The sequence below is a fragment of the Ahaetulla prasina genome, chromosome 1 (genome assembly GCF_028640845.1).
Source record: "Ahaetulla prasina isolate Xishuangbanna chromosome 1, ASM2864084v1, whole genome shotgun sequence".
Lineage (NCBI taxonomy): Eukaryota > Metazoa > Chordata > Lepidosauria > Squamata > Colubridae > Ahaetulla > Ahaetulla prasina.
This window is the reverse complement of record NC_080539.1, coordinates 119,718,803-119,739,575: the sequence shown is the minus strand read 5'-3', so window position 1 is coordinate 119,739,575 and position 20,773 is coordinate 119,718,803. Positions and strand designations below refer to the sequence as shown.

Here is a 20,773-nt window from a genome sequence, read left to right as displayed (position 1 = left end):
AAGATATAAGAGCTTTGGAAAAAGTGACTTATGACCCATCCTCAAAGTTATAACTAGCACACCACCCCCATGATCATGTGATTGTAATTTGGCTTCTTGGAAATCAATATACATTTACAACAGTTGCAGTATCTTGTAGCTATACGATTGTGATTTGCCGGCTTCCAACAAACAAAGTCAATTGTGTAAGCTAGATTCACTTAACAACTGCAATGAAATTGCCATAAAATCAGATCCTGTCATGTTATGACTCCCTGAACTACCGCATTGCTTAGCAATTGAAATTTTAGTCTCAGTTGTAGTCACAAATGAAGGACTATCTATACTTAAGTATTACTTTTCAATGTATTCAACATCATGAATTCATTTTAGCATCACAGTTCAGTTTGAATTGTGACTATTTTTTATTTTTTTATTTATTTATCATATTTATATACTAAAGTCATTTATATGACTAAACTAGTACAATATTTTGTACATAGGTGAAATACTTAAAAAGCAAACAATTCTGAGAATGGCAAACTTTATTTCAAGAAAACCTTCTATATTTATAGTGGTCATGAAAAAAATCTTATTTAGAAGATAATACAAGGCAGTTAGGTAAAAATTCAGTATACATTCATATTCCCAAACATTACTTCTCTTATTTACTACTGGAATAAAGGAGGCAATTCCTACTGTTGGTAAGTCTTCATTATAATCAAAGCATGTCTCTAGTAGCAAGACTTTCAACTTCTTTTGAAAAGTTCTGGAACAAATGTGAAGACATCTCTAATACTTCCAAATATAATTTTAAATCACAGATTATAAATAAATTCCAAACTCTACTAGGACCAGAAACACAAGACATAATTTAAAAATGGCCTTTTCTGGTATCAAAAATTAGGAACAACTTTGATCTTGGAAGGCTTTTTAAATGTATCTGTGATAATATTTGATCTATCCGCCTTGCTTTACATTAAATGCTCAGAACAAATGTGCTAAAGTTGTCCTATGCTGGCAGAAGGTCTTGTTGGAAGCAGAAGGATTCCTCCATTTGACTCTTACTGGGGCTTCAGCATACTTGAGATGTGTTCAGTGTCGTCTACCCATTACTTCTTTGGGAGTCGAAAAAAATCCAACCCTTGAAACTTCCAAAATCTTCTTACAATATATTTAAAAGGAATATCAAACTTTTTTGCTGCATTATGACACCCTCCTTCACTGAAACCAATATATTTCTCATTTTTAAAAAAAAGTTTATATTGACCAGTACTTTGGGACTCCACTCAGTGCCATATGACTGGACACCTGGCCATATAACAGGGCTCCCCATCCTATATTCATCCTGCTTTCACTAAACCTTGTTCTTTGACTTGCCAGAGCAGGTAGTGGATTATATAGGAAACTGCTGGGTAAAAAGAAAAAACCTCCCCCCTGTGGTGCTATTCTGCTGATAGACAACCCAGTTATCCAACCATCTTGCAGCATGCTTTTCTCTGAGCATATTCAATTTCACAGTACACGTAAATTATGCAAGAAATGTTCCAGTATTATTTTGAACGAAGGCATAATAATGCCAGTACGATTATGATGCTAGTAATGTGTTTAGGATCACTAATGTAATTTGGGCAATACAAAACATGTGGCTGTTTAAAAATGCAGTTGCCAAGTATAAAATTGGAAAGAAACTTTGTGTATGAAATCCCAGGAAAAGGACATTAGCATGCCATCTTTTTCTAAAGGGATACTACACATTGATTTTTACAGGATACTTATCTAATTTTCTAGAATAAATCAGATTTTATTTTAAAGGTAAGTCATTATAACTTTGGAAAACACCCTCTTTTATTGATTAATAAGAAACAAAGTGGTGCATATTTCCACTTATTCCTCATGCTCTTCACTTCATATTTACCATTAGAAAAATAGAAGATTTGCAGTAGCCTTCATGCGCCACATTCAAAGTTAATGATGACATTGGAAAAAAAGGGCTAATGCAAAAATTGGCCAGCTCAACTGCTGTTATCACATGAAGGATCTTTCTTCCTGTTCAGCTTGCAGGAGCAAAGTTTTTTGGTCAGGTCAATCTCACCAAGCTTGATTGAATTTAGCTGTACATTTTGCTGTCCCAAACAATGGCTGATCGTCAGACAAACAGGATGACACTTCAATCTGCAGATAATGGAATAACACTGATGTGTAGAAAGTTATCCGGATAACTCATATGTTCACTTAGCCATTGTATCGGTGTCTCCAACATTGGTTCTATTCCATGAATCATCACTTGAGTCTTCTTTTCACCATCTAATTCACAGAGAAAGGGAAAGAGAAACTGCTAAGCTAGCATTTGTCAGAATTAAAAAGGAACAACTATATCTTAAGTATATGATATCGAGTTTCATAGTGAAATTCTACAGAATCCTTGGTTTATTGCTACTGATTATTATCTTACTATTCATATGAATCTGTAAAAACACATGGAAAGTTCTAGTAAATGAAGCTTCATAACATTATCAAGAAGCTGCTGCTATTTTTTTTTAACCACTGTAATTTTAATACACCAGCCTTTCTCTCATTGTGCACATTGAAATGAAAAACAATAGTTTCAAGAACAGGGCTTCAAAAGGTTTATTAAATGCAAAGATTTTAAATAAATTTGAGTGGCAGTAATTTACAAAAGGACAAAGTAGTTGCATAATTGTGTAATAATTAACTGGATCCAGGCTAAACATGCTTAGAGCAGACTGAATGAAATCATTTGGAGCAGTTCTTCAAGATTTCAGTGGATCTACTATAAAATACAACTAAAACATGTCCAATCTTATAGATGTCATAAAAATGAAATATGCACAAATAATACAGGGGTATATCAAGACAAGGTTCAGAGATTATGAAAAGAGCTTTGGCTTGGATAGACACCAAGGTTGGCCAATTTAATTTTGGTTTAAATTTTATTACAGAAAATCCAAATCAAATTGCCCACATTGATTAGCATTAGAAAGAAACCAAATGAAACATATGATATTTGCAGGCTAAGTTGCTTCTTTGAGAAAATGACCCTGTCATATTTCAACTAAATACAATCTGCTAAGTATCTTTACACTGCTACTAAAAAAAATCCTTTCACTTTTAAATATTGTTTTAAGGTGGTTGAATGAATGAACATGTCTAAATGTAAATCTAGAACAGGGGTGTCAAACTCAAGGTCCGCGAGCCGGATGTGGTCAGATCCAGCCCACAGGGCCCTCCTGGAAAATGTAAGGGGCCAGTCTGCATTGCTTCGGCCTGGTCTACCCAATGCGAAGAGGAAACATCGGCCAGAGTGGCTTCAGCCCAGTCTACCCAATGCAAAGAGGAAACATACCAGCAGTTTAGGGAGCAAGATGGCCATGCCTACCCAGATAGTTATATCCAATGAGTGGCATCAAGCTGGCCATGCCCACCCAGTTGGCCACACCCAACCTGCCCCCCCCCGAAGATCAACCACAGCCCTGATGTGGCCCTCAATGAAATCCAGAAGAAATATATAGGCTTAATTTTATTTGTGCCAAATGAAACCTACCAAATCTCCATATGAAAGCTGCAAGGGACTTTTACTACAATATTTGAGGTCTTCTGAAAATGAGATTTGCTCAACTATGCTTTCTAGGTTGTTTTTTTTTTATGTTTTCAGAATGATATGTGGAGGGGAGGAAAGTGCCTTTGTTAATTGGGATGAAGCTGTAAAGAGACTATGAGTAATCTGTACACTTACATATATATTGTAGAGATACTCCTGAGTAAATAATGCATATAGTTTCAAGATTATAACTGGAGACAGTTTTTCCAAGAGGAACCTTCACAATTCAGGAGTTTCAAGATGGATTTCATTTATTGGAACAATTTAGATGAGCATCTTACATCAAAGAGAGGCCCTTAAGAGGAGAAAGTTCTAAAATTCTGGGAAAGATTAGATATAGATTCAAAAGTTTGAAGTGAATTGTATTAAACACTTCAGTGTGACAGAAATAGCTACTAAAAACTTGATATTATTAATATGAGACCAGCAAACAAGAGTGTCCCCATTATTTTAGATGATTTTCTAAAACCTTGTGAAAAGAGTTTAGACATTTAAAGGTTAACACTTCTTGTTCTTCAAAATATCAAAGTCAATTGGTAAGAAGATAGCTAAGAGCCTATTTATAACCCACAAATCTGCTTGGGCTTTTCCAGAACAATTACTTCAACACTACTTTGCTTTATTTGTAAAATTCCTTTAAAAAGGAGATATTCCTGGCTCCACTTGTTATATACTTTTGAAAACTTACGGAGAAAAATACTAAGTGCAGATCTCAGTGAAGACAGAGACATACAAGATCTGATATGTAATGAAAGATAGTAACAGTGAGGACAAGATAAATTTATCTTTGATTTATTAAATATGGCAAAGCTTTTGTATAGATCATGCCAGAACACACAAATTAAGAGTAATCAATACACTAGAGAGCAGGATTATTCTTCCAAGGAAATTTTAGATGAATAAGAAGCTTCTATAAGAATAGAATTTGGAGGAACAGAATAGTTCACAGTAAGAAATGAGAGTGAGAGAAGTGTGCATTTTCATCATATTTGTTTAACTTGCCTAGCAAATAAAATATCAGAATAATGGACAAAATAGGAGGTAAAAATACCAACAATTAAAAATAAGCAAATGATACCGCTTCTAAAGAAAACTTGGAAGAGCACATTATGGAAGTAAAAAATGGAAACTGAAAAATCTGGGTTAATATTAAGAAAACTAAGACAATGCCAATCACCAAGCTTAGTGAATTCACAGTTAACAGCAATGAAGCAAAAATTAAGAGATAATTTTATTTTCTTGGGCTCAACAATACATGAAGATGGGCAATGCACTAAAGTACAGTAAACAGGAGATTAATATAGGAGAAAGGCAATGACCAACTTAGACAAGATCATGGAGATAAGAATATTTTTACTGTAACGAAGATCAGAAGAGTCAAAATCCATTGTTTTCTTGTGGTAACATATGCTTGCAAAAGCTGACACTAACGAAGAGCAAGAGAAATAAGATAGGTACCCTCAAGTTATAGATCTTGAGTTGGTTGTTAAAAATTCCATGAACTGATTTAGGCTGGATAAAGACTGCTCCCATGAAGTGATGACCAGGAAATTATAAGAGTTAGATTTAGGGTAAGGGTATATGCAGCAAGTAAACAATTGACAAAGAAAAAAATGACTATGTCTGGAAAGACTAAGAGAAACAGAAGGGGCAAGGCAATATAAAGTGAATAGATGTAATCAAGGAGATTCCTGAAAATTCTCAGAAATGTCACAAATTATCTCTGTGGATATGTCCAGATAATCAGCGTTTGTGAAGAATTTGGCCTGATTTAATGATGTTTAACTAAAAAGCCATTAAGCTTTATTTTAGTATGCTATTATTTTAAAAGATACTTTCTTTTTTGGCATCTCTTAATTGCTGTACTAAACAGGGCCATGCTATTAAATTTGTGTATTTTAGTTGTTAAACTGAATTAGAGGAGGGAAATAACTTTGCCCTGAATAAATGTTGGAAAAGCATATTCAACATTACTCCATCTTAAACCACACAACCATAGTTTACACCAAACTAAAAGGTTTAGCCACTCTCAAATGTTCTCCTAGCTGAAAAACATGCTGAGGGAAACGGTGCGTTCATTCAAATGGCAATAATTTGTCAAATCAAGTTATCTTTTCCTCAACACATTTTTATGTCCTGTAACAAAATATAAAAGCAGAATCCTACTACATCATACAATAAAGTCATTTTATGCTATTGTATTAGAAATGTCTTACTTTCGTTAACTAAACAACAGCTCATTGTTTTCCAAATATTCACTTACAATAAGAGCAACAATACTGATTAAGATTTTTAACAATGCATTAAAGACACTAGTTTGTTAGTGGTATTAACTAATATTTGAACTAAGTCTTGAAGCATAAATTCTTAACTTTACTAGATATTCTATATTAGTTTAGATAATTCAACAAGCTCACATAAATAAAAGGAATGCATAGTGAAATGTAAATGTTGGGGGGAGGCTAGGCGAAGACCCATTTAGATATTTTCATAAGTTTGTTCAACCAGTAAAAATTTGCCTAGTCGAATCCACTCCCTGAAGAGCCCCCCTGACTTAAAGGGGCTAAAATTCGAAAAGATGTCAGACACAGCCATGTTGGTAACACAGTCAGTGGGGTCAAGTCACAGAGGGCTAACTGAGTCTGGCTATGGCCACAGCCAGACTAAATCAAATGCTAGCTTTAAAACAGCAATTAATCTTAAGCAACTTGTGGAGGAGGGAATGAGATCCAAATCTGAAGAATACACGATGTGATGTAGCAGTAAAAATGTGCATACAAGCCTTGATAGCTTTTATCCAATGATTAAATAAATAAATAAATAAATAATAAAATAAAATAAAATGATAAAATAAGATAAATGTTGTACCTTGATGAACGTATCTTTTCTTTTATGTACACTGAGAGCATATGCACCAAGACAAATTCCTTGTGTATCCAATCACACTTGGCCAATAAAAAATTCTATTCTATTCTATTCTAATAAGCAGAAATATTATTCATACAAATAATACAAATTCAAATACCTCCAGCCAGGCTTCCACACAAATCACAGCAAATGATATCAAGTTTCAACTAATTTTGGATGGATACTAATCATTACTTTAAAACATAATAATTGTTGAATAAAAGTGGATACAAAGAGTTAGGTTCAGAATATAAAGCGAAAGAGAAGTGGCAGCAATACTGGAAGTAAAGAATTCTTTGCTTTCATTTCATTTCAGCTAAGGATTTTGGCTTATGAGCAGAGAAACCACAGGAAAAGCTCACCGTAATTACTTTAAGTCATGACAGCCTGTGGCAAGGGATTTTTTTCTGTTTACTATCCAAGCAATTCACAGGAAGTGTTCCATAAGCCCTCTAGCAAGTGCAACATGACCAAACCCCCATCCTCTTTACAGGTCATAAGAAAAAAGAATTTGGCCTTATAATCAGTACTCTGTTTCAGAGTTCTGCAAATGTCAGCAGTATGGCATAATTATAGGCAATGCTTTCACCAGCAAAAACATTAGGAGGAACCCTTGAGTTCTTGTTGATCTTGTTGGACACCTCAGAAAGTATAACAATGAAAATCTGTCTCCACATATTAAAATCCATGCTAACAGAATAACAGAGTTGGAAGGGACCTTGGAGGTCTTCTAGTCCAGGGGTCTCCAACCCTGGTCCCTTTAAGACTTGTGGACTTCAACTCCCAGAGTTCCTCAGCCAGCTTTGCTGGCTGGAGTATAGAACGACTTAATGGTATCTGCAGAGTATAGCGCTGTAGTTGTCGACTAAAGTTTGTTAACTTTTAAGGAAGGAATATGTAACTTAAATAAAAGTATCCTAGCAAATTCTATCATATAAAAAAACCAATGCATATACTCAAAATAATGGCAGACTAAGCAATGTGAGCACACATCAGTGTTAAGAATAATTAAAAAAAACAAGTTGGATACTGAATTAATTTAATTCATATTATCTGGAAAACATTTATGGATTATAATTCTGCATACAGACTTGTAACACAACCAAAATTTGAGTCTCTCCTAATGTAACTTTTTTTTAAAATACTAGATTTTGCCTGACTTGTATAATAATGAAACTTCCTCAGATTAGATAGAAATTTCTATTGTGCATTTGTTCTGATTGATGATGATATTGGCTGCCTTCACTGATTACCAAATATTTATTTGATTTTAATAATTTTAAAGTGCTAAATTATATAAACTGCCTTTGTACACACACTAATTGAGTGCTATTTCCAAAATCCTTATTCACTTTGTATATCTTGTAAATCTCTTTTCTGTTTCATTTCTGGCCTTTCTTCTTGGTTGTGCTTCCATACATTAATAAAAAGCAAAGAAAAAAATAAAATTCAGGTAATAGCAAAGTTAGACTCATCACATTAATCCTTAAATCAGGGATAAAAAAAGTATGCGTAAGAGCTTGTAGATGGTGTGATAAATTCTGAATTGTATTATAAGGTATTAATCTGAAAATTATTCAATGCGTTTTCAAGAAAAATGTTTGGGTCTTAGGTTCTTTCTATTCATAGATGATTCTATTCATTGATGATATTGCTCTTTATTCCTCCTGTAATCATCCAACACATATGCATACCATTCCAAATGTCCCTGAAACTTTAGGAAGAGATTTACAAGGGTACAAAGGGAAAGGAATGAAACATTCTTCTCCCCATACCCATATCTACAATGGCCGAAGCTCTCTAAACCTAAGGTCCACTCAAGAAATGATTGAACATAAATGTGAAATAGTTTGAATCAATTGATTCCAGACAAAGTAATGTAACATAATGTAAATAATGCATTCTCAACTCGAAAATGTTGAGTTGTTATTGCTGGACATTTTCCTGAAGCTGATTTGCCTTCTCTTCTCTTAGTTTTCAAAAACTGCAAACTAAAAAAACAATTTATTCTGAACTTGCCAAACACAGAAAAGGAGCAAAGACTATATAAGCTCGGCAAAGCCCTACCCTTGCCCCAATTAAAAATCCAAAATCAGATTCTGTTGCTTCTGTTATTTGTCATCTATTTTTCATACAGGTAGTCCTTGAGTTATGACCATATTGAGCTTGGAAATTAGAGTTAGCAGTTGTGCCAGTCATAATGCAAGTCACCATGTGACTGGACTCAATTTTATGACCATTTCTGTGGCAGGCATTAAGCAAACACCAAGATCATTACGCAAACAAAACATGGTCATTAAGCAAACCCACTGTTCACTGTGAGGCGGTTTTTACTGGAAATGACATGTAAAGGCCAGTTTCTGGAAGAAATATCATAAATCATGGTCACATGATTGTGGAACACTTCAAACAGTTATAAATGTAGACCAGTTGCTAAGCACTCAAAATATGGTGTCATGACCACTGGGGGAAAGAGTGAGATCAGAATTTCAAAACTAGGTTGTACGTAGCTTTTGGAAGTCTATTGTAACTTTATTGCTAAGCATGGGAACATAAGTCAAGAACTACCTCTATGCTTCAGCTTCATTTCAAATTTAAGATTAACACTACAACTCTCCAAGAGATGGTTAAACACCCCCCCAAAAGCAAGAAAAACATATTCCAATACATCTTTTAACAGAATACCTTCAGAATTAATTGCAGCAGGACAAACTTCTCTTAGGAGATCACCCAGTGTATGTAGCTGTCCATCTACAGCAACAGGACGAAATAGCTTCTGTATAAAAGGTCGTTCTGGTGTTATCTAGCAATAAAGTGTTAACATTAGTATATAGTTATACATAATTATTCCACAGGAGCATGAGTGGTAAAATAAAACATTTCACATAGCACAGAGCAATAGCACTTAAGACTACTTATATAGCGCTTCACAGTATTTTTGCAGCACTCTGCTTCTCTAAGCGGTTTTTACAGTGTCAGCATATTGCCCCCAACAATCTGGGACCTCATTTTAATAACCTCGGAAGGATGGAAGGCTGAGTTAATCATGAGCCAGTATGAATCAAACTGCTGGCAGTCAGCAGAATTAGTGTGCAAAACTGCATTCGAAGCACTGCGCCACCGCCATGTTTTTTTAAAAAATAATGCTTTCTTTTTATTTGAAATATTTTTTTAAATAAAAATGTGGCACAATTGTGTAATAAAAGTGCCATGACAGATTAGAAAACACCTCAAAATCTCAACCTCATGAAAATTCTGTACGATCTAAACATGTTAAACCACAGCATAAATCTGCAATATCAACATAAATCACACTTTGCCAATAACTGTTTGTAGATCAGGTGGACATTTTAAACATGAAATATTTTTCATTTAACAGTTGGAAAGGAGGATGGGGAACAGAGATACAGAAGACGTGAATTTTAAGATATTTTCCAACATTAACTTAATTCTGGTCCTGAAATAATCTAGTAACAAAATATCACAAAATATCACAAAATATTGAGTTTGGCAACAGTTACCCATGTCTTAGTTAAAAATCAACAAACTAGATATAAAAATATATTTGAAGAGCATTCTGAAATTTTTGATAATTATACAATATAGTATCTATACTGCTGATTGATTCATGATACATCATTTTTTTTAATGCAATTTCAAGGGGCTCTTTTAACTTTTAAAGCCATTAAGTGATATAAGACCTGATTATTTATAGTGGGATATTTCAGACTGAATTCTGAGCTCTCAAGTAGCCACAAGGGACTAAGGAAACGACAACAACAAAAACCCTCCCCACAAGAGACTATGTTTGAAAGCTGTTGACCTAAGGGACCATATATACAATATGGGTACATCTGATCAGTGACATAAAAGACACTAAGGCAGGGGCATCAAACTCAATTTCATTGAGGGCCACATCAGAGTTGTGTTTGAGCTCAGGGATCGGATGGGCATGGTCGGGGTGGGTGTGGCCATCTTGACATCATTTGTGTCAGGGGGCACCTGAGGGGATCTTCCTGCAGTCTTCTGCCAGGGAAAACAGAGCCCGGGAGGGCTGCATGCAGCCCTCCACGAACTCCATTTTTGCTGGCAGAGGCACCATGGACCAGTCCTTGGCTATTCCCAGGGTGGCACCACAGGCCAGATCTAAGCACTCCGCCGGCCGGATCCAGCCCACAGGCGTTGAGTTTGACACCCTTGCCCTAAGGTGATCTGACAAAACGAAGAAACGAAAACAACTGTTTGAAGTTTTGATTGAAAGGCAACACTGTGAAACTATCTAAATACAAATATGCAATAAACTGATTTATCAAATTGCACTAGGTAATACTGCAGTGGTTCAAAGATTAGATTATTGTGAAAAAGTAATGATCTATATCAATTCAGCTCTTCAAATCCTATAAAAAAATTGAACTGACTCTTAGCTGACACACATCCCCAATGGAAAGCCTACCTTGTAGTTGCAACTGTAACTTTACTCTTTTACTCTAAGGAGTTAGGGGACTTGCCCACATATTTTGAGGTGCTTGATAATTATTTTAGGAATCACATATGTATTATTTTTGACCCGTACAACCTAAAGAGTTCTGAAAATGGAAAGTTGGAATATCAAATAAAAATAGTTTCACAAATTTAATCTGGGAATTGAGTTTTATTTGAATTTTAATCAAGTTTGTTTCATTTTGAAGCCTCCTTAAAAGAGCCCTGATCTATTCTGAAAGCTAGTATTAAAGAGGTAAAGCTCAGACTTCAGTCACATACAGCAGATTTTAAAAAATCCTAATGTTATTTCAAAGTAACATGTATCACTACATAGTAACTTCTTCCATAGGTAAGCTGACTAAATACTGTCTTCTTCCTAAGAACACTGGCTAACTGGCTTTTAAGCAATATGTATAAGCCAAACAATTTATACAGGATGTAATCATAACATAAAAAAAATAAACCACAAATTGCAATTCTTAAGAAATGAAAGCCAACAGACTTACTAGTCTTTACATCTACATAAAATGGATTTCCTAATTATATTTAAACCACAGCAAATTGCCTTAAATGTTAAACCCACACAATACCCCTTATGATTTCCACATGTCAATTTTTTAGCCATACAAAAACTGAAGATCTTTAAAGTCCCTACATTACTTCCTCAGTTTGCCAAAATATCAGATTATATACACTATCGTATTGCTTCTAAATAAATAAAATATCCAATAGCAACATTTTAACACTGCTGAACTTTGGTTTAAATTTGATTCCAAGCTTTTCAAATGAGTAACTATCAATTCCCTAAACAACAGGTCTATGTAATACTATTTAACCTGATACTGTATATTAAGGTTAAAGATGTATTAAGATGTATTTACAGGCTATTCTTGATGGTTCTTATTATTGCATCTTTTCAAAATGCTTACAGATCTCTTGCATTATGAAAAGTTCTAGTCCCTTCACAGATATCAACGAAAGACTGACCAACCTGTCGTTTCCCAGATTCTCATCATTTTTCTAAATTTTGGGACATTTCCCCTCCAATAATCATTAGGCACTAGATTGATTGTCAAACATTTTCCTTTACTTAGCTTAGCTGAGGAAGTAGAAGCAATGAAACCTCAAGAGAAAGTGACAGTGTGATGATTTTAAGGAAAAGGAATTCCTGGAAAGACTATTCCTGGAAAGTCTGTCTCTTAAACCAAGGGTCTCCAACCTTGGTCCCTTTAAGACTTGCGGACTTCAACTCCCAGAGTTCCTCAGCCAGCTTTGCTTTGCTGGCTTTGCTGGCTGAGGGACTCTGGGAGTTGAAGTCCGCAAGTCTTAAAGGGACCAAGGTTAGAGACCCCTGCATTAAACCATGTCAGGAAAAATGTCTTTAACATTTCATGTCTTCTTGAAAGAAGCTTGATTTTAGAAAAAGCTTGTTCAAATTGTCAACAGGAGCTAAACTGTCCAGTAGGGCATGTGGAAGAGACCTTTCTCAATATATATTAATATGTTTGTGGTATTGAGAAAAGCCTGAAATAGATGTGCCTGTGTCTAAATGTGGGGACAACAGGGAACAGCTTTCAAAACAATCCCTTGGAAAAAAACATAGCTCCTTTATTATTATTATTTTTTATTTAATCAAATTTATATACCGCCCTATCTCCCGAAGGACTCAGGGCGGTGTACAGGCATTTAAAAACACATAAATACAATATAAAAAACAATTAAAAAACTTATTCTAAAAAGCCCGTTAATTTAGAATTAAAAATATAGAATAAAACCCAATTTAAAACCGATAATTTAAAGTCTAGCTCAGTCCTGCACAGTTAAATAAATATGTTTTAAGCCCGCGGCGGAAGGTCCGGAGGTCCGAAAGCTGACGAAGTCCGGGGGGTAGTTCATTCCAGAGGGTGGGGGCCCCCACAGAGAAGGCCCTTCCCCTGGGTGTCGCCAGACGACATTGCCGCGCTGACGGCACCCTGAGGAGACCCTCTCTGTGAGAGCGCACGGGTCGGTGAGAGGTATTCGGTAGCAGTAGGCGGTCCCGTAAGTAACCCGGCCCAATGCCATGGAGCGCTTTAACGATTGGAAGAGAGATGCTTCATTTATGCTACGGTGTTGCAAAGCCTTTCTTTCAGATCACAATCTTACTTTTATTCCTCATCACAACACTGATCACACAGTACAGGTAGTCCTCGACGTACGGTCACAATTCAGACCAAAATTTCCATTGGTAACAAGAGAGTTTGTTCAATGAGTTTTGCCCCATTTGATCACCTTTCTTGTCATAGTTGTTAAGTGGAGCACTGCAGTTGTTAAGTTAGCAACATGATTGTTAAGTGAATCTGGCTTTCCCATTGACTTTGCTTGTCAGAAGGTCACAAAAGATGAGATCCCACGACCCAAGGACACTACAACTGCCAAAAATACATGCCAGTTGCTAAGCGTCCAAATTTTGAACATGTGACCATGGGGATGCTGCAATGGTTGTAAGTATAAAAAACGATTATAAGTCACTTTTTCACTGCCATTGTAACTTTGAACCGTCACTAAACTAGTGGTTGTATGTCAAGGGTTACCCTGCATTGCTTTTATTTCTTTCTCCGGTTATTTTTTTAAACCCAAAGTCTCTCATGAACATTACCATATTCACTTGCATTTTTCAACAAATGTGAATAACTGTGCTTTTCTTCTGCCTTTTCTGTTTCTGTTAATTTTTTTTTATCAAATTATATCCTTGATTTGCTATATTCCAAACAATAAAATAATCGAGTCTCAATTATACCATTTAATTTCACTTTAGGGAAATAAATAAATAAACTTTAATATGAATTATAACGTTTACAAGCAGAGTATGTTTTGCATTCTCAAATTTCTGATAGATAGTAACAAGCCGTTTGACTAAATAAAAAAAAAAGGAAGAAAGGATAGAAACCCAGTCTACCAGCTACCAATATCTTTATATATATTTAAGGGCCGGAATAGCTCAGGCTGTAAGGAGCCTGTTATTAGAACACAATAGCCTGCAATTACTGCAGGTTCAAGCCCGGCCCAAGGTTGACTCAGCCTTCCATCCTTTATAAGGTAGGTAAAATGAGGACCCAGATTGTTGGGGGGGCAATAAGTTTGTTTTTTGTTTTGTTTTACATTTATATCCCGCCCTTCTCCGAAGACTCAGGGCGTCTTACAATGTATAAGGCAATAGTCTCATTCTATTTGTATATTTTTTTTAGTCAACTTATTGCCCCCCCAACAATCTGGGTCCTCATTTTACCTACCTTATAAAGGGTGGAAGGCTGAGTCAACCTTGGGCCGGGCTCGAACCTGCAGTAATTGCAGGCTCTGTGTTCTAATAACAGGCTTCTCTACTGCCTGAGCTATCCCGGCCCCAATAAGTTGACTTTGTATAAATATACAAATAGAAGAGACTATTGCCTTATACACTGTAAGCCGCCCCGAGTCTTCGGAGAAGGGCGGGATATAAATGTAAATTAAAAAAAAAATAGTGAAATTTACAATCAGGATGGAGGGGAAGCCAAATAAGCAAACAGATTAATTTCCATGACTATATGAGGAAGTGGAAGCAATGAAACTTCTAGACAAAGTGACAGGGTAATGATTATAAGGAAAATGATTTTCTGGAAAGACTACTCCTGGAAGGTCTGTTTTTAAAACAAACTGAATAAAAGAAGCTTTGTGATTTAAACAATGCCAGGAAAAATGTTTTGCCCAGAAATGGGCAAGTATCTTTTAAAATGTATTTCTCATTAATAATTACTTTTGCATTGATGACAAAGAGCGCTAAACACAATTGTATAACCTTGCTGTTATATTTTTCAACCCAACTTGACTTCTTGGGAAATTTGTCCCATGCCAAACAAATGTATTGGATGTTGATGGTGTAAACTAAGGTTCAAAACAATTATAGAAGACATTATCTGTCCGCTTGTCTTACCTAATGTACCTTTATAAATTTTACATTTCAAATTTTAAATATAGCTACCTAAAATATGATACTGACGCTTTGGCAGTTACTTTCCTGAATCAAGAATAAACCCACACAATCACCTAAGTGATTCTGGGTGATTCACAAATAACAAAATAAAATAATGCAGAAACATGACTAAAAGTACTCCCAAAACAAAATTAAAAACAAGTTTGAAATTTACAAGTTAAAACAGAGAAATCAAAGTTAAAAAAATTAACAAGGCTAAGAGATTAAGGCGAAGGGCGTGCCCTCAAGCCACCAGCTATCCTTAGGGTTGCATAAACATTCCCAGATTCCACGGTAACTGGCAGAGACAGGTCTTAAGACTACCAGAGTGGGGGCTTGCCTCACCTTTGGGGGTGAGATGAGGGTGGGAGTAACAGTAGAGAAGGCTCTGTTCCTAGATCCCACCAGTCAAAATTCTTTAACTGATGAGATTCGCAGCATGCCCTCCCTGCCTGACCAGTTTCTTTGGTGGCTCAGTGGCTAAGATGCTGAGCTTGTTGATCAGAAAGATCGGCAGTTCGAATCCCTAGGTCTCCTGCATGAGCAGGGGGTTGGACTAGATGACCTCCAAGTCCCTTCCAACTCTGTTACTGTTACCTGTTACACTGGAGTTCTTTTCTGGTACCACTGTTATTCCTAGTCAACAGGCATTATTATACATGCAGAAACAGGTTCATGATTGGGGATTCTTCTGGGCTTACAGCTCCTGCCTGAATATTGCCTACTTCATGCTTACATAATGCAAGAGGACTTAGCAACAGCATCTCGTCTCCTATAGCAGGGGTCTCCAACCGTAGCAACTTAAAAGTTGCCAAGGCTGGAGACCCCTGCCCTATACTACTCACATATACAACTGCTTTGCTTGAGTTCTCTTTTGAGTCTGTTCTCTGCCATCCAGACCCTCCCAGCTTCCATGCAATACCAATAGCATTTCTCCCACAAACCAGGATAGAGACATGCAGTTAAATATAATCAGTATACTGTTGAATGACCTTCCAGGAGGTTTCGTATAGCTTAAAAAGCAAAGAGGACCAAGGAATGATTCTTGTAAGTGAGGGAGTACTAGGTTAACCTCTCTTCCCTGACTAAAACAGAATGAAACGGTGACAAAGGAAGGAGTGGAACTACTGTAAATCACTGCCTCAGTCCCCAATTCATCAGAGAATTCTGTTAGATGTCATGTGCAATAATATCAAAAATTGCTGAGGACAAGGAGAGCTGCACTACCCCAATTCAGGTCCTGACATAGATCAGCAAGAGAAATCTGATGCCACCTCAATCCCATATCCATACCCATACCCATACCCATATCCAGGCCTGAAAGCCTATAAGTTCTCAACTGTTCAGACTGTAAGTTCTCAACTTACAACCATTCACTTAGTGACTGTTTGAAGTTACAAAGGCACTGAAACAAATGGCTTATTACCATTTTCCATACAGCACAACTGTTGCAGCATTCCTGATTGGTAACACGATCAAAATCTGATGCCTGCCACTGGCATGTATTTAGGACAGTTGCAGTGTCCTAGGGTCATGTGATCACTTTCTGTGACCTCTGACGAGCAAAGTCAATGGGGTGGGGAGGCAGATTCACTTACCAACAGTATTACTAACTTAACAACTGCAGCGATTCACTTTAGCAATTGTGGCAAGAAAAGTTGAAAATGGGGCAAAATTCACTTAATTGTTTTGTTTAGCAATGGAAATTTTGGGCTAAAATTGTGGTCCAATGAGCTTTGGATAGGTCTGGTCTTTAAAAATGACCCCAGAATTACATTTACTCTAGATTACGATGGCATATATCATATTTTTCAGAGTATAAGACGCTCCAGACTATAAGACGCACCTACCTTTTTTGAGGAGGAAAACAAGGGGAAAAAAATCTGCCTCTGCCTCCCAGCAATTTGCCTCTTTGCAGCAAATGATAAACAGCCTGTTTCATTTTCAGCACAGCCTGATTAGCACAAGGGGAAAAAATCTGCCTCTGCCTCCCAGCAATTTGCCTCCTTACAGCAAACAGCCCGTTTCAGTTTCAACACACTCTGATTAGCATAAGCAGCTGATTGTCGGTTGGATCAGCCTCCCAAAGATCAGCTGTTTCAGGTTGCAGGGATTGCAATTGCCTATTGCCGCCTCTGTGCGCCCCATTTTCGCCCTCCGCATGCCCCACATTTTGCCCATTCTGGGCAGCGGGGATCAGAATGGGCAGATCTGGAAGCCGAAAACAGGGCACGCAGAGGCCAAAAATGGAATGTGGATGCCGAAAATGGTGCGCACGAAGGCGGCAATAGGCAATGGCAATCCCTGCAGCCTGAAATAGCTGATAGACAGGAGGCTGATCCAACTGATAATCAGCTACTTGTTCTAATCAGGCTGTGCTGAAGATGAAACTGAAACAGGCTGTTTGCTGCAAGGAGGCAAATTGCTGGGAGGCAGAGGCCAAAGAGTGGGGGCATGCGGGTGGGCGTGGCTACATTCAGTGTATAAGACAAACCCAAATTTTCACCCTCTTTTAAGGAGGAAAAAGTGTGTCTTATACTCCGAAAAATACAGCACCTACAGTCCTACAATTTAAAGGTCATAGTTTACACCTGGATACTTGTAGGTCTCTCTCCTCCAACTAGAGTCAGCCTGGCCTCTTAGACTCATGGAGGGAGGGGCTTTGTAGTCCCACATTTCTGGAAAGTCAGAAGAACTGAAGCCAGAAGGCACTGTTTCTCTGTAGCTCATAAATGCTACAGAATGGATTCCATTAAGATCAGACTGCCTGCCCCTCGTGTAGCTTTGTAGGAAGACGGTAAAATCAATCCTTTTTTTTTTTTTGAATATCCTATTTTTTATTCCTACTTTTTTTTTTCAACCTTGGGGTTATATTAATTTTTTGTTTGTACTGTAACACCGTACAGTAACAGCTAGAGTCATGCAATATTTTAGTAGAACAAATTTGAATAAATAAATGATACACCTGTATTATGTGTTTGCAAAATAATGTATGTGTTTACCTTCCAGAAGCCGTACTTCCCAAAAAGGGCAGAGTCAAGAAACTCCAATTAATTACTGCTTAAAATTACTTGCCTATAAACAAAGCATCCCCTTTACAACATTCCTATCTGCAACCATTCTCTAATATGCCATGATCCTTCATACCCAGAAAACATTATACAAACTATATATTTCCCATTTATTTCTTTATTCCAGCAGAAACAGCAAAATAATTTCAAAAGGATGTGTTGGGGGAAAAGGAAGTATAACCATCAGGAAGAGAAAGAGTGGAACAAAATTACAGGCAGATAAGGTCAGGAGAAAAAAATAACTAGGCAAGGAAGGAAAGAAATAAACAAAACTCCCTTTAGATATATAAAAAAGTTAATTTCCCAAGCAGTGGCTAATTGAACTTGGCAACTATTTATATCCTGCTAATTCTTTGTTTTCAACTGTTTCTTTTCTTATTGGCGCATCTGCCAATTATTTGACATAAAAATATTGGCAAATAAAATTATAAAACTAAATTTATAACTGTACTGCTTAAGTCTCTTGTATCCTATAAGTACCACAACAATGATTTCATATGACATTGTTCATTCAAAACAGATAGATTTATATAGTACCACGATTACTACCTTTATTCTTTGTGAATTTATATAATTTCCTGCTTTAAAAAAATCTCAGTAGGTGGTAATCACTACATTTTATGGTAACAACTTGGTTAATTTAATTGTCCTACAATACAACAAGTAATTGGAAATTATCAACCTTCATATAACTTATAAAGGCTTTGCTATATACACTATGTCAGTTTGTTGTGTACGTATGTAATTATTTATATATACATACTTTAAAGTTACTTCTGAGGAACTTTGAAGCACTACTTGTTGAAAGTTAATAATTATACAGTCCTAAAGGAATCTGAAACAAATACACATGTAGCGCACCCGTAACGGAAACCTTCAATTGCCACGGTCTGTTATTTAGTAAAATGTTATCATTATGTCTATAACAGTATCAAAGCAATGTCAGTGATACTTAAGGTAAATAATATGAATGTCTCAGAGACTGTGGTTAAATTAAGGGCAGTCATCAGAATTACACACACATCTGGAATGAAGCTAGACTTATTTATTTTTATATAGTAAGGATTATTACAATTTTGTCTAGACAATAGACAAAGATTTCGGTCACAAATAGTTAAGGACAATTTTCCTAATCATATGTGGGCAACAACCCATGTCTTCCTCACATCCTTTCATTTGGCAGGATATGTCGTAAGGAATAATGAAACTTTCCTAATCTCCTACATGATCAAGAGCAGCATTATTTCAGGAATGAGGGAGAAATTATGGCAACTGTTTAGACTGAGTCTCCCACACAGACTGCTTGTGAATCTCTTAAAACTCCTTTATGGTGCTACTCACTATCCAACAAACTAATTTCATTTTATAATTTATTTAAATTGCCTGATTCTTTCCCTATGTTTGCATCGTTTACAAAACAATATAAATGACTTAGGCACAGTATTACAATAAATACGCAGATGAACCATGAGCACAATATGGATTATTTTTTTCTCCTAAAGGAAAACATTACAATTAGCCTAGAAAAAAAATGTTGGGATAACTGTACTTATATAAGTCAGCAGTCATTACCATGTATATCAGAGAGTATATAAACTGAGAGCTAAAATATAGCTTGAGGCCCGGGATAGTTTAGATCAGGGGTCTCCAACCTTGGCAACTTTAAGACTTGTGGACTTCAACTCCCAGAGTTCCTCAGCCAGTTGGTTTAGATGGCGCCCAGTTCTTCAAATGATTATTGGAAATTGTTCAAAGTTTTGGATTCTTGCCTAAACTATATACATTGCTTTGTTTTTGCAGTTCCCTGTCACTCTCTTCCCCCACACATACACACACCTGGCTCTTCAGCAAATCATAATTCACACATGAAAAGAGGGAGGAGCAGAATATGGGCAGCAGAGAGAAATATTTTCAATCAACCTGAAAGAACCTCCAACAGTTGCCCACCTATACAGTCAATTAAACGCTAGTTAATACCTGAACTGAAAGCTCAGTAAGCAAAAGTACATTTTAAGCTCCACTGCCTTTTTATCTGCCCAAAAGGAACTGGGAGGAGAGCAAAACAAAAAACAAAAAAAACAAGCACAGCTGAATGTGGATTTTGTATTGGGAGCTGATGAACGTTGAACGCAGACATGGGTGACAGTTGTAGCCCTAGAAGCTATTCCACTGACAAGCAACTTAGTTCAATTCTAGTTGCTGTTGTTAGTTGCAAAGTCGTGTCCGACCCATCGCGACCCCATGACAATGTTCCTCCAGGCCTTCCTGTCTTCTACCATCCTCTGAAGTCCATTTAAGCTCACACCAACTGCTTCAGTGACTCCATCCAGCTACCTCATTCTCTGTCGTCCACTTCTTCTTTTACCCTCAATCTTTCCCGACATTAGGCTCTTCTCCAGTGAGTCCTTCCTTCTCATTAGATGGCCAAAGTATTTCAGTTTCATATTCAGGATCTGGCCTTCTAAAGAGCAGTCAGGGTTGATCTCCTCTAGGACTGACTTGTTTGTTCGCCTTGCAATCCAAGGGACTCGCAGGAGTCTTCCCCAGATCAAAGGCCTCAATTCTTTGATGCTCAGCCTTTCTTATGGTCCAACTTTCATAGCCATACATTGCAACTGGGAAAACCATAGCCTTGACTATACGCACTTTTGTTGGCAGGGTGATGTCTCTGCTTTTTAGTTCAATTCTAGAATTCAGTACAATTCTATTTCTTTTTCCTCTTTC

At 36.6% G+C, this 20,773-nt stretch overlaps 1 protein-coding gene across 3 annotated transcripts in view; it reads right to left on the bottom strand.

The window, feature by feature from the left end:
• Window positions 1-506: 506 nt before the first annotated feature.
• The window catches only part of ATG5 (autophagy related 5), a 41,271-nt gene continuing 21,004 nt past the window's right edge, over window positions 507-20,773 (bottom strand). For all 3 annotated transcript variants that reach the window (XM_058174495.1, XM_058174503.1, XM_058174486.1), the window contains exons 7-8: window positions 9,194-9,311; window positions 507-2,286 (exon numbers count right to left, since the gene is read on the bottom strand). In XM_058174495.1, coding sequence (XP_058030478.1) covers window positions 2,150-2,286; window positions 9,194-9,311 — 255 coding nt within the window. In that variant the 3' untranslated portion in view covers window positions 507-2,149. The remainder of the gene's footprint in view (window positions 2,287-9,193; window positions 9,312-20,773) is intronic.